This window comes from Corythoichthys intestinalis, chromosome 6 (assembly GCF_030265065.1).
Source record: "Corythoichthys intestinalis isolate RoL2023-P3 chromosome 6, ASM3026506v1, whole genome shotgun sequence".
Lineage (NCBI taxonomy): Eukaryota > Metazoa > Chordata > Actinopteri > Syngnathiformes > Syngnathidae > Corythoichthys > Corythoichthys intestinalis.
In genome coordinates this window covers 35657185-35672353 of record NC_080400.1, presented here as the reverse complement: position 1 = coordinate 35672353, position 15169 = coordinate 35657185, and the positions used below count along the sequence as shown (strand labels likewise).

The 15169-nt window shown below is 37.9% G+C and overlaps 1 protein-coding gene across 11 annotated transcripts in view; it reads right to left on the bottom strand.

Annotated features, from left to right (window-relative positions):
• The window catches only part of sh3bgr (SH3 domain binding glutamate-rich protein), a 30181-nt gene extending 15650 nt beyond the window's left edge, over positions 1–14531 (bottom strand). For 6 of the 11 annotated variants that reach the window (XM_057838421.1, XM_057838424.1, XM_057838422.1 and 3 more), the window contains exons 1-6: positions 14309–14473; positions 5257–5442; positions 5068–5148; positions 2034–2123; positions 1302–1442; positions 914–940 (exon numbers count right to left, since the gene is read on the bottom strand). In XM_057838421.1, coding sequence (XP_057694404.1) covers positions 914–940; positions 1302–1442; positions 2034–2123; positions 5068–5148; positions 5257–5442; positions 14309–14353 — 570 coding nt within the window. In that variant the 5' untranslated portion in view covers positions 14354–14473. Of the gene's footprint in view, positions 1–913; positions 941–1301; positions 1443–2033; positions 2124–5067; positions 5149–5256; positions 5443–14308 lie in introns of all 11 variants that reach the window. The other 5 variants (XM_057838429.1, XM_057838428.1, XM_057838431.1 and 2 more) reach the window with 5 other exon arrangements.
• Between the last annotated feature and the right edge of the window lie 638 nt (positions 14532–15169).

The following is a 15169-nucleotide window of genomic DNA, read 5'->3' as shown; positions in this document are numbered from 1 at the left end:
AAATGCATGTTTATATGATGGCAATTTAATTTTTGCTCGTTTGCAAAAAAAAATAAAAATAAAAACCGAAACAAAAGTTATTTTTTTTCCCAGAGCATTAAATGTATTGAATCAGATCGAAAATCGTGTCCCCCGTATCGAAAATCGTACCGAATCGTGATTTAACTGTATCGTTGCATCCCTATGGAACACCATTGCAGAAGCTATGAGGGGAAAAGTTTTCATTTGCCTAATTGCTTATTTATTCTGTGTTTCTGTGCGATATTAATATTGTTGTCTTTTACTTAAGAGGCATGGGCTATTGTTTTTAGTTGTGATTTCTTATCGCGTTTAAATGGGTGTACTTGATCTATTGATATATACATATACTGTATTCTCACTGTGTTTTGTAAATTGGTTTAAAAAAAATTTTTTTTAAATGGGGGGGGCGCAATAATATCGGATATCGCAATAATTCATTAGATAAATTATCGCACACTAAAATTTGTTATCGCGACAGGCCTAACTGTGAGGTACATTAAGGCCCTGTTTACGCGACAAAAAAAGACAAAAAAAAAACGACTTGAGACAAAATGGCGGACGAGAGTCCGGTGTCGTAAAAGTCGAAATCACATAAGTCGGGTACTTCATAACCCAGGGACTACCTGTACTCAATTTCTATGTAACTGCACTTTTATTAAATCGTGAAATTAATGCTCTGAGCCAAACACACTTTCCCCAAATTTTCAGCCAAGTAAGTGAGAGCAATGTGAGTCTCTACTGCACTGTGCTTAGGGAAACAAAGGATAGTGCCACATGAATTCTAACTAGCAAAAAAATTTACTTCAGTATGTGGAAAAACAAATAAAATTGGTCAATAGAGGACAAGCAAATAGGAATTGTTTCTCCAGTAACATAAATAAAAGAGACATACCTGTTCTTCATACTCCTCTGCATGACCCTGTTAACACAAAGACAACACAGATTTAAGACAAACATCGATTTAATAGAATCCCACACAACACCGTGTTTTTAAGGACCTGCTGTAACATCTTGATAAAGACAGAGCGATATTTTATGTGAACATCAAGTTAAGACTTCAACACATTCAGGAGGAAAAACAGAGGTACCAAAAATTATTCCTGTGGGTTGACGATAAAGGTGAGTTAGTAACAAAATTAAAACAGACAATGGGAGGTTCAGTTGACAGGAACTAGGAAAAGAGAGCAATCTTTTTCAAGGAAAAAAGAATGATAACAGGAATAAAAGATGAGCATCATAGGAATGTTGAGAGCAAAGTAATTTTAGAGGTCATCAGTTACTGTGTCTTCAGGTTCGTTGTCTCCTCCTCCTTCGGAGTCTTCATTTTCTTCAGGCTCTGCTACCGGTTCTTCCACGTCCTCTTTGCCCTCCTCGTCCTCGTTTTCGTAGACATCGCCGTTACGGTCTACCTCTGGAACCTCCTTTTTTAGGTGAAAATAACAAACTGGTGATCAGGGTATAGAAATTAGGTTTGGTTAGGAAGTAACTGCAAAGTGAGTGGCACACAATTGGAGACATTCTGGATATTCAAAAGTGCACCCTAGAGAATAAAATAGGAAGTTGAAGAAGGTCAGATGAGTAGATGGCAAGCTTATAAAAGATAAAATGTATTTTTTTTTAGTTTTTAAATTATTTCACAATTGTCATGCTATTTTATAGAACCATGACAATTATTTATAATATACATTCATTACATCACATTCTTTTCAATCGTTAACTGTCACTCATCCCAAAAAAGAAAACATTCCATGTTGTTGCCATCTAGTAGTGGAAAGCAACACGTGTTGATGTAGATAAAGGTGCTGGAAACAAAACTCTGCATCACTTTGAGTAGTGTTGAGGAATTTAGTGGTTATGAATTCAAACATTTCAGCCACGGATAACACAAAGTGAATAGTTAAAATAAGGACTGGAGATGTGCACCTGAAGGAAAGCGAAAGCGTGATCAAGCTTACTGCATGAGGTTGCAAAGGAAGCCAAGAAAGCAGAGTGCGGTATCAATAAAACATTACTATTGAGTCATCCATTCCCTCCTCATTGGTTTCTTCAGCATGAGTGCCATTCTCCATTATGTGTTCTTCCTCATCAGCCTTCAGTGCTTCCTGTGTTAAAGAAGGAATTCAGGTAAATAGAAAAGCATCATTCACCCTTTAGTATTGGTCATTATAATCTCAGGGCTGATTTTATATTAATTGTCTGTTTTGGTTGTCTTACACTGCAAAAAGTCAGTCATATATGAAGAGAAAAAGGTAAAAAAAAAAAAAAAAATCAGTTGTATTATGCTTAAAAACACCAAAATTATCTGTCAATGAAACATGAACATTTGGCAAGGTAAAACTTCAGTAAAAATCAGTAAAAATGTATATCCTGGATTAATGCTTATATATACCTTAGAATTTTTTTTGTTTTAACTAACAAGTCAATTTTTCTTATTTCTGATTAACTATATGCAACCTAATCCCACAATATGTTGAAAAATGTTGAACTACATCCTAAAACTATAACTTTGAAATAATCACATGCATTAAGCATTTTTATTAGTATACATCAGTATATATATAGTATGTGACACACATATATGTGTGTATGTTTCGGCAGTATTTGAAAAGAAGTCTGTCAAAGTAAATTAGCAACAGTCACTTGATTTGCTCTCATGCAAGCAGGTTTCACAACTCTATTGTAAGGCTACAGCGTAAGCCCGGACCTGATTGTCCTCTAAGGTAGATGACACACATCAACTTAACGGCTGTTGTCGCACATCCCAAAAGAGTGGCAGCATTCATGGGTTGTCTTGTTTCTCGAACAGGGAGAATATATAAATGAGTTCCAATACGCAGACTATTTGGTCCTAACTAGCCTTGTGCATTTATTGATGAGCAATGAAGTCAGCTCCCATGATAATAGCGTACCGCACGAATGCCATTTTTAGACCGCAAGGCTGCGTGACGTCACCATCGTAAACCGGAAGAGGGTCAACATAGAAGCACGCTCGCATACTACAAGCCATGCTAGTACTGCTTGTTCTCTGACGGTAATCTTTAGAAAAAAAGAACGTGCCGATTAAACACTGCTGCTATGGAACTTGTAGAAAAGACTCTAGACATTACGACCGTCCACATATGAAGGATCTTTTCTTCGTACATTTTCCGAAGCCAAAAACTCAAGAGGAAAAAATGTGAACAATGGATCAACTTGTGCGGACGTCCAAAAGACCAGTTTAACGCCAAAAGAAACAACCTTAGAATTAAGATTTGTTATTAATGGAAACATTAAAAGTGTTTGTTGGCTGTCACTGAGTAGCATTTGCGATCGCTACACAAAAATAGCAATATAAATTACCTCAAAGAACGGTCAGAGATGCAATAAAATATAAGAGACAGGGCACATGGTTGTAAAGAATAGCTTGTTGAAACAGGAGAATGTCAGTGACGTTAAGAAATACGCACAAGAAAAAGGTGTCGATAAAAAAGCTACCTCTCGATTACATCGTCTCTTTATCCCGTCTTTTTCAGCCCTCGACACTCAAGCCATCTCTTTAACTGAACATTTGTATGTTCTTCCACATTTTATCCCGTCTTTTTCAGCCCTCGACACTCAAGCCATCTCTTTAACTGAACATTTGTATGTTCTTCCACATTTTTATCAGTGAATTTAGCACCAGGAACATAATTTCCGGACAGAATTGGTGACTTTAGCTCAGTAAACATCTCGTTCGTACACTATTTACATGTATCTAACATGAGGGACGAAACTGAGTTTGACCCCCTAGCAACAGTTGCTAACGTCATGAATATTAATGAGCATAGGTGACTTGTTACGTGCGATACACTATTGAAAGGAATATAGAACGTTGTGATCAATTCAGTATCCTGAGCAATTACTGACTCTGAAAAGTTTGGGACTAATGGTTCAGTTCACAAATATGGATTTAGCAGTGCAATATACTAGTATATATATTTGGGCTGTCAAAATTAACGCGTTAACGAGCGGTAATTAATTGTTTTAATTAATCCCGTTAAAATATTTGACGCAATTAACGCACAAATGCCCCGCTCAAACATAGTAAAAGGAAAGCAAAGTGAAAGGTGTACTTGTTGTGTTTTTCGGGAGTTTTGCCGCCCTCTGCTGGCGCTTGGGTGCGACTGATTTTATAGGCTTCAGCACCCATGTAAGTAATTATTGACATCAACAATGGTGGGCTACTAGTTTATTTTTTTATTGAAAATTTTACAAATTTTATTAAAACGAAAACATGAAGAGGGGTTTTAATATAAAATTTCTATAACTTGTACTAGTTATTATCTTTTATTTATTTTCTATAAATCTTTATAAATATTTATATATTTTTTTAAATTTATATATTTATATATTTTATTTATTATTTTTATTTATCTTTTGAGAACTACAAGTCTTTCTATCCATGGATCGCTTTAACAGAATGTTAATAATGGTAATGCCATCTTGTTGATTTATTGTTATAATAAAGAAATACAATACTTATGTACCGTATGTTGAACGTATATATCCATCTCGGTCTTATCTTTCCATTCCAACAATAATTTACAGAAAAATATGGCATATTTTATAGATGGTTTCAATTGCGATTAATTGCGATTAATTAATTTTTGAGCTGTAATTAACTCGATTAAAAATTTTAATCGTTTGACACCCCTAATATATATATATATATAAATCAGATTTTAGCAAATGCTTGCACACAAGAATTGCCACAACCAGGCAGTCAATCATATTCCAATACAAGGCACATTAAAAATATGCCTTCATAATGCAGGCAACATTAACACTAATGTAACTCACATCTTCAATAGCAAAACAAAATATTGATAAACAAATGCCTCTCTGATTATGTCAATACATATTAATTGATTTGATCAATTATGCAAGGTTAGAACCCTTTAAACAGCTCTAGCTAGATTGTGCTGGCTTAACTAATGTGAAGTAGGTAAAGATGCAACAAAATGACATTTTCAAAGACCGTCACAGAGTTACCCAAACAAGGAGAGAGAAAAAAAAAATGGTCTTAACCTTTGAACCAGGAGGAGGGGCTAACCCCAAGAAGGCAAATACCGAGTTGTCTTCCTTGGCATCAAAGAATGTCTCATAGTCCTGAACAGAAAGAGCATTATTTTATCAAAAATATCATAATCGTAGGATGCGTTTAAGTTTTTGGAGAATAATATAATAATCACATTGCTGTCGGTAGTTTATACTGACCCCACAGTAACTCTCTTCATTGAAAATCTGAGGGGGCAGTGGGATGCCATTGGAGGGTTTCTTCTCCTCTGGAACATTTTGCCTCATCCACATGCGGTTCTCCTCATTGCATGCGATGTCTAGCTGGGTGTAGTCAACCTTCAATGCTTCCAGGAAGCCGACCACATCTTGCTGCTTCTTCTTGATCTGGATGCAGTCGGAACAACTTTATTTTGTTAGACCCAAATGACTCACTCAGGGTCAAGCAAATATTTTTTAATGATTTATTGAAAATTAGTTTCACAACACTGATTATCCAAGTCTCACCGTAGTAAAACAAAGGGTATGCGGGCTGCGCCCAGTAGTATAATAATAATCACCGAATTAAATTTTAAACGTAACATAATGGCTAATTTCATCCTGTACAGAAAGTTATAGCAGTCTAATGATGAGTAGATGAGCCATTGTAAAGTGTTGCAGCAAACATCTTTGCGCTGAACACTGTGACATCACATCCGCTAGCGATTTAGCTGCTCACTGTTTTCCAGTTTTGTCCCACAACTATCATTCATATTTTTGCGTTCCCTGCAATGTTTGTGCGTTTATATTTATATTTTTTTCCAAAGAAACACAAACAAAACCATAATCATTTATGTCTTCCATTATTGTTAACGGATTTCAATGTAATTGTAGGCAATCGTAGATTTTCCAGCTGTGTTAAAGTCAGTGGTGATTGACAGTATTATGTACCACAAGTTCATTTAGTGAACCCTCTGTGCATAATTTTGCAGGATGAGATTTTACAAAGCCAATGTAGATCTGTGGTTAGAGTTGTCCGATAATAAGTTATGATATTGCACAACTGCAAAAATCCGAAACCAATACTGATATATGCGGTCGTGGACATTGCATATTATGGCAAATTGTATTGTGGTGCCTCACTGGATGCTTTATTAATGATAAATGTAACAACTTCAAGGTTTTCCATATAAACATTCTGTGAAATATAAGAGAAAAACTTCAACTAAAGTTATAGAAAAAGTGCCCTGTATTGCACAACTACAGTATATTCTTTAAATCAAAATGGTGCAAATATCAGTTTGTTTGTTGTTGTTTTTTAATCAAGTGCCAAGTGCCAATAAGTCACTTATTCTGTCCTCATTAAAATGGGACACCCTTGGTAAGATTAGGGAACACCAAAACCCCTGGTACTTCTAGTGTTAAATATATGCGGAAATATTCAAACGATGAAGACGCTATAGTAGTTCGGATTCCGCGACCCCCAAGACTTTTTGGAGACACACTCCATCCATCCCATCGACAATCATGTCAACTTGGTGGCCGGCGCTCAATTCTCACTGAGCCGTGTTGCTCAGTCGTAGGCATGTGCCGGTACATTCTGACGGTATAATAACCATAAGCCAAAATATCACGGTTTCAAGGTATCATGGTATTGCAATTACAGCTCTAAAATGTGTTCCTTTGAGATACTTTTATTCCATTGAACAGGATATTTATTTTTTCAAAACATATTAGCAAATTGGAACATACACTGCCTTGCAAAAGTATTCAGCCCCCTTGAACCTTGCAACCTTTCGCCACATTTCAGGCTTCAAACATAAAGATATAAAATTTTAATTTTTTGTCAAGAATCTACAACAAGTGGGACACAATCATGAAGTGGAACAAAATTTATTGGATAATTTAAACTTTTTTTAACAAATAAAAAACTGAAAAGTGGGGCGTGCAATATTATTCGGCCCCCTTGCGTTAATACTTTGTAGCGCCACCTTTTGCTCCAATTACAGCTGCAAGTCGCTTGGGGTATGTTTCTATCAGTTTTGCACATCGAGAGACTGACATTCTTGCCCATTCTTCCTTGCAAAACAGCTCGAGCTCAGTGAGGTTGGATGGAGAGTGTTTGTGAACAGCAGTCTTCAGCTCTTTCCACAGATTCTCCATTGGATTCAGGTCTGGACTTTGACTTGGCCATTCTAACACCTGGATACGTTTATGTTTGAACCATTCCATTGTAGATTTGGCTTTATGTTTTGGATCATTGTCCTGTTGGAAGATAAATCTCCGTCTCAGTCTCAGGTCTTGTGCAGATACCAACAGGTTTTCTTCCAGAATGTTCCTGTATTTGGCTGCATCCATCTTCCCGTCAATTTTAACCATCTTCCCTGTCCCTGCTGAAGAAAAGCAGGGCAAACCATGATGCTGCTACCACCATGTTTGACAGTGGGGATGGTGTGTTCAGGGTGATGAGCTGTGTTGCTTTTACGCCAAACACATCGTTTTGCATTGTGGCCAAAAAGTTCAATTTTGGTTTCATCTGACCAGAGCACCTTCTTCCACATGTTTGGTGTGTCTCCCAGGTGGCTTGTGGCAAACTTTAAACGAGACTTTTTATGGATATCTTTGAGAAATGGCTTTCTTCTTGCCACTCTTCCATAAAGGCCAGATTTGTGCAGTGTACGACTGATTGTTGTCCTATGGACAGACTCTCCCACCTCAGCTGTAGATCTCTGCAGTTCATCCAGAGTGATCATGGGCCTCTTGGCTGCATCTCTGATCAGTTTTCTCCTTGTTTGAGAAGAAAGTTTGGAAGGACGGCCGGGTCTTGGTAGATTTGCAGTGGTCTGATGCGCCTTCCATTTCAATATGATGGCTTGCACAGTGCTCCTTGAGATGTTTAAAGCTTGGGAAATCTTTTTGTATCCATATCCGGCTTTAAACTTCTCCACAACAGTATCTCGGACCTGCCTGGTGTGTTCCTTGGTTTTCATAATGCTCTCTGCACTTTAAACAGAACCCTGAGACTATCACAGAGCAGGTGCATTTATACGGAGACTTGATTACACACAGGTGGATTCTATTTATCATCATCGGTCATTTTGGACAACATTGGATCATTCAGAGATCCTCACTGAACTTCTGGAGTGAGTTTGCTGCACTGAAAGTAAAGGGGCCGAATAATATTGCACGCCCCACTTTTCAGTTTTTTATTTGTTAAAAAAGTTTAAATTATCCAATAAATGTTGTTCCACTTCACAATTGTGTCCCACTTGTTGTTGATTCTTGACAAAAAAATTAAATTTCTTATCTTTATGTTTGAAGCCTGAAATGTGGCGAAAGGTTGCGAGATTCAAGGGGGCCCAATACTTTTGCAAGGCACTGTAAGTATAATGTTAAGTTAAAATAAATTTTCAAAAAAATAAAGTTCAAATAAATAGTCCTTTACCTGAGCCTAAACCCACAGCTCAACATTATCACCATCAGAACAAAATAATTGAATTATTTTCCATAAAAAGCACGTGTGTATGACTCGTATCATGTTTACATTCTACACACTCTTTCTCAACAGACAATTGCTAGAGAAAAAAAACACGTTTTACCTCCGCAAGACACACTAAACAACTAAATAACTCCCGTGGCTGGTGGCTAACGTTCATGGCAGTGTTTACTAATCTTTAATCTTATATAAATGTGAAATCATATTGGCGGTATTGCCTCCTCGGCAGCTACCCTCTGCAAACATGTTTTACATGTCGGTTGGCCCTCGTCTTGAGTCGCGGCCGTCTGTAACTTTCTTGTAGCCGAAGTATTCCCATTCCAGCGTTTCGTTTTCTTCAACTGTGAAAAAAGCTCAGGAGTTTCACCTCCTCTAGCCATCGTGTAGCACAGCTGACTTGCTGACACTTGTAACGCTTGGCAGGGCAGGATGAGCGTATAGAAGGCAAAAAAAGAAGCAGACGTCCACCCATGCACTTTTAATAGTCAAAAATAACTCCAGCTCTACCACTCGTCACTCGGAGCTCAGCGGTACGCACACACGCGTTCCCAGACGAACTCCCCCAACACAAGTAAGCAATAACAGAAGAAGAACATATACAACATAAATAAAGCAGCGCCACCGCGCGGTGGACGTCGGGAGGAAGACCACTCAAGGAGGTGACTGTTACACACTGAGCAACAACCGGTGGGGAAGTGTTGACCCTTACGGCTGCAAGCGAGGGATTTCTCCATGCACTTTTGGGAAATAAACAATAGCTAATACCTTAGGGACGCTATGATGAATAATTTTTTGCGGTTTTGAAACCTTGATGTTTTCATACCACGGTATACCTTGAAACCGGTAATCGGCATATGTCTACTCAGTCGTGGTGTGGCGCCGTGAGTCTTCCTCCCGTCCTTTAGCGTCCCTTTCCTTTGCAGTTTCATTCACTTAATTCAACATCCACTTTTAATCTGAAACGCAGTTGCTTTTCAGATAGCATTTTTGAAAGCCAAAGGTGGGTGGCAAGACAATATTAAATGAATAAAAATGTTGAGGGGGAGAAATATTTTGAATGTGAACAGGGTATTTGGTGGCTCTTTCAGGAGCTTTGTCAACAAATGCAAAAAAATAAATAAATACATTTAAGGGCATTGTAATTTGTCATATTGTTTCTATCATCACTTAATGTGAATTGTTATAATTTGGTTATTTTCAAAATACATTTTTCATAAATAATGTGTCAGTAGCCACGTTTACATGCTGACTTTTATTCATACCGATTCAAATCATTCCGAATGGAAATTTCACATCAGCTGTTTACATGTCACTTCATCTATTCCGATCCAGCGTTTACATGTGACTGCCTTTATTCCGAAAGGACGTTTGACAACTGCCGTCTGACATGCACAGATTAATCAAAACAAAGCGTCACGTTGCAAAACATGGAGATCGATCGTCAGATCAGCTACTTTTTTAACTTTTCGAGTGGAAACAAAACTTCAGAATGATACGCCGTTCATTTAAAAAGTTGTGTGGGTGCGCTGTGCGTGTGCTTGGAAGCCATGTTGCAAGTGACGTTACTTACGTCACCGAGTGACGTCACCACGTCAGTACGGAGCATGCGCAGAAAGAATGCAACCAGACACCATTCCGCTTCCCTGTTTACATGATATAATTTTACTTCTAATCGGTTTGGGAAAAGGAATATTCCACCCCTGTGAATCGGAATGAAATTCCATTCGGTTTGGGCCTGTTCATTCCGAATGAGGTGTTTATATGGAACACATTTATTCGGTTTGAACAAATATTCCGATTGTAATTGGAATATTTGGCTCCATGTAAACGTGGCAAATGTTAAAAGTTGAAACATGTATAGATAGTCTGGCTGTACAAAATAAAAGCCAATGTTTTGCATTGCAGAGGTCCTTTACTCATACGTGTCAAGTTGTACGGTTTCAGCGTAATTTGTACAAGTGAGCACTGATTTTTAGATGTGTACGACGTACGTTCAAAATCTGTACGTTTTTTTTTTCTTTTCACCGTTCGGATTTTGTCACCGTTTCGGGAACGAGACAATGTGCTACTATTTACTATTTAGTTACATGGGTTGAATGACGCGAGAAAAGTCAGAGACACTGAGAGAGGAGTGTTTGTTGTGACGCTGTAGCAAACGCGATGCTAGGCTAAGTGGTTCCAATATTTCCTGACTTTAGCCGACAATCTATGCCTATATATCACGTGCATATACAAATGACAGACGCCATTTTAAAGCTGTCTCCTTAATCGGCAAAATCTTGACTTGAATCTATCTTTAAATGATGAAACAGTTTTGAAACTTTCACATGTCGAAAGGAGACAGACGGGAACTAATGCAAAAACGGGAGTAATTTTAACTATACAAAGCACAGGTGTCAAACAGATTCCAGAAAGGGCCAAGTGGGTGCAGGTTTGCTTTCCAGCCAATGAAGAGGACACCTTTTCACCAATTAGATCTTTTACATGTGTAATCAGTTAAACTTTGTCAGGTGCTGCTTGTTTCAGCAGGAAGTTCATTGGTTAAACTCTCTGCACGTTATCAGTTGGAACAAAATCCAGCACCCACTTGGCCCTTTCTGGAATCGGTTTGACACCTGTGATATAAAGGTTGATTCACAACATTAAATGACTTCCAAACATAGAAAAGGTCACTATGGTTTTTGTTTTGTTTTTTAATGAAAAAAAAAACATGAAAAGGTAACACCAGTTACTTTGCCAAGTAACTAATTACTCTTACTATCAGGTAACTGAGTTACTAACTCAATAACTTTTTGGGAGAAGTAATTTGTAACTGTAATTAATTACTTTTCAAAAGTAAGATTAACAACACTGGTCATAAAGATGGAAGTCTTTAGAATGAAAAGTGACGAAAGCGGAGATTTTATTCTGCCAATTTGTTGCCGAACAGTTTGCCCACAACTATTGCTGATCACTGCTCAGAATTGGCAAAAGAAATGTTCCCTGACTCAAAGATTGCATCGGCAAGTTGATTTTATTAATTGACCTTTTTAATTTATAATTGGACACACTAACGAACTACTTTCAAGTAGAGATGTCCCGATCGATCACGTCATTTTCAAAGTATCGGAATCGGCAAAAAATTATCAGACATGCCTTTTTTTAATGTATATATATTTTTAATTAAATTGTTTTCTAATTGTATTTAACGTTACAGACATAATATGTTACACTCATCCAGAGTCTTTAGTTTAGGCTTAAGGTAGGGTTATCAAATTCATCCCGTTAACGGCGGTAATTAATTTTTTAAAAATTTATCACGTTGAAATATTTAATGCAATTAACGCATGCGCTGCGCGACCCACTCACACATTTGCCACGTTTACATGGAGCCAAATATTCCAATTACAATCGGTTTAGATGTTCAAACCGAATAAATGTGTTCCATATAAACACCTCATTCGGAATGAACAGGCCCAAACCGAATGGAATTTCATTCCGATTCACAGGGGTGGAATATTCCTTTTCCCAAACCGATTAGAAGTAAAATTATATCATGTAAACAAGGAAGCGGAATGGTGTCTGGTTGCGTTCTTTCTGCACATGCTCCGTACTGACGTGGTGACGTCACTTGGTGACGTAAGTAACGTCACTTGCAACATGGCTTCCAAGCACCTAATTGGAGTCCGGCGGAAAGATTGTATTTAATTCAAACTTTAAAAGAATTGAATATAATTGCTCGCTTAGACGGGCGTAAAACGAGGAACAGTGAACTATTTAAAAAGTTCACGAGAGGTTACACGAAGCCGGAATAGACCGGAGCGTTGACCAGATTAGAAACCGGTGGAAAACGCTGACAACCGGCTACTACAAGGCAAAAGAGCAAAACAGCAGAAGCGGATACAACCCCACAAACACAACAAGTGGGTGAAAGTTAAAACAGCAGGACTCTGACGATCGATCTCCATGTTTTGCAACGTGACGCTTTGTTTTGATTAATCTGCGCATGTCAAACGGCAGTTGTCAAACGTCCTTTCGGAATAAAGGCAGACACATGTAAACGCTGGATCGGAATAGATGAAGTAACATGTAAACAGCTGATCTGAAATTTCCATTCGGAATGATTTGAATCGGTATGAATAAAAGTCAGCATGTAAACGTGGCTATTGTCGCGTTCAATCTGTAATGGCGCCGTTTTACCTATATATATAGAGCTAAAAGGCAGCGTAAAATGAGTAATGTGAATTTTGACAGCCTTTGGAGACTTTTTAATTGGCTCCCTACAATTAGAAATATCGTGGGAAGCAATGTGGGGAAGACAGGTAGTAATTGTTCTTTTTCTTAACACCCTATGTTATTTCCCAATGCAGAGAAGATATATCAATTGGTACCACTACACACAGTCATTGTTGCACTTCCCATCATGCATTTGGGGCAGAACAGTTAAATGGCTACAGTATCATTTACTGAAAGCTCAACAAATACACTAGATGGCAATATTTAGTCACAATATACAAAGTCACATTTATCCATTAAGAATTACAAGTCTTTCTATCCGTGGATCCCTCTCACAGAAAGAATGTTAATAATGTAAATGCCATCTTGCGGATTTATTGTCATAATAAACAAATACAGTACTTATGTACTGTATGTTGAATGTATATATTCGTCCGAGTTTTATTCATTTTTTTCTTAATGCATTGCCAAAATGTATATGATCGGGAAAAATTATCGGGAATGATTGGAATTGAATCGGGAGCACACAAAAAAAAAGCAATCGGATCGGGAAATATCGGGATTGGCAGATACTCAAACTAAAACGATCGGGATCGGATCGGGAGCAAAAAGAAAAAACATGATCGGAACAACCCTACTTTCAGATCGAAGTGAATTGCGGCGAGCTGAAGTGCCATGAAGTGGAGCCATCAAAAGACATGATAGAAATTGCCAAAAGTGCTACATACAATTAGAACAAAAGTCACTGTTAAATTTTAGTAATCAAGATGTAGCTGAAGATATTGATTGTTCTTTCATTGCACCAGGTTATATGTAACAATATAACCAATAAATTCATTATTTTAAAAACTGAGTTTTATTCTTTTCATATTGCACGCTATATACGACGTTGCAAGATTAGTCACTATCTGTAAGATTGCCAACGGCCTCGAGTTGTCAGGTATGTTTTTACAACTAAGTAAAATGCGTTTTAGAATGGTACTTGGTTTTAAATACTGCAACATGGCACATTAGTATGACGAGAGATCATCAGTTGTGCAAAGTAAAACTATCCAATTTCACTTTTTTACCAATTTTTATTTTCATAAAGTACTTCTACGTTAAGGCATAAGGGACGCAAATGCGCAACCAGTCTTAGTTGGGTTTTTCTTTTGTAAACCAGAGTTTCAACTTTGACTGACATAAAGCTTTGACTAATCAAAGGTTGGGAAACACTGGTTTATAAATCTCGCGGAAGGCGTTCTCCAAAAAAGCAAACAGGCACGTGCACGGACGGGCGGGGATCGAACACAACAGTCGAGTGCCCCATCCAAATAAGGGGTACAAAGCCCCCCTCCAACCGAATGATTGCCGAAGAAATGTTGTCCAAACATGAATACGTTCTATCAGATTTGCCCGGTCCGGATGACCATTAAGGTAGTTCTGTGGGCTTTGCTTTTAGCAAACGTGTTACCAAACAGATTCATGCCCAACTGTTGAAAGGCGACTGGCCTTTTGGAAGTATACACCAAAGAAAGTTCGCTCCAAAAAGAAACAAAATCATTAACAATGTTACAAACTTACCGCCGTGGATCCCGATGAGGTGGCGAGAAACACTTTGATAACCATTTTGTTGCTATTTTCTTATTTGAGTAAGCAACAAGTAGGCTCTTAAAGGAGAAGGCAGTCTACCTCCTCTATTATTAGAAGTAGCAGTGCATCACACACGCGCGCGTGCGCACACGCACACAAGCGGCGCTGCAAGGCTGCAGTGCTTTGGTTATTTTTGCCACTAGACTCCATTAGTGAACGTTTGGTGGCATGTCCTCTGGAGGAGCTGCACTGATTGGCAACTTCAGCTGTCAGTCGGCCAAAGGACAGTAAAGTTAGCCTCCAGTTCCTTGCTGAGCAAACATGGACAGAAATAGTAACGACCCGTTCTCTAAGACTTTGATATGCTTACTGGTAAATTTAACCATTCCAATACTTAGCATCGTTTTTCTGACCCATGTCACTCAAACAAAAATTGTTTTGTTTTGTTTTACATGTCCATCATTGTGATCCATTTCTCAGTAGTACACCATTTGGAGCTCTGTCACAAATTAACAGCGCAAAACGCTAATTTGTTCCTGTATATATTTTTTATTTGTCGTCTTTTTACAAAAACTTTCTTTTTTTTTACTGTTACTGCGTTGTTGTATTTTCAATCAGATTTCAGCTTCTAGGTGTATCTATATAAATTTAATCTGCCGCGGCCTTTCAGAATTAGCAATGGAAGACATTGCAACCCAGATAGCAGACCAACGTTGAAAAGATGTTCGATCAACATTCCGCTGTCGATTTTATATCGTTAAATCAACATTTTGCGCCCTCAGTTAATGTTGTTTCAACATTGAAATCCTTACAAAACCTAAATGTCATTTCGATTATTAATAATATTAGAAC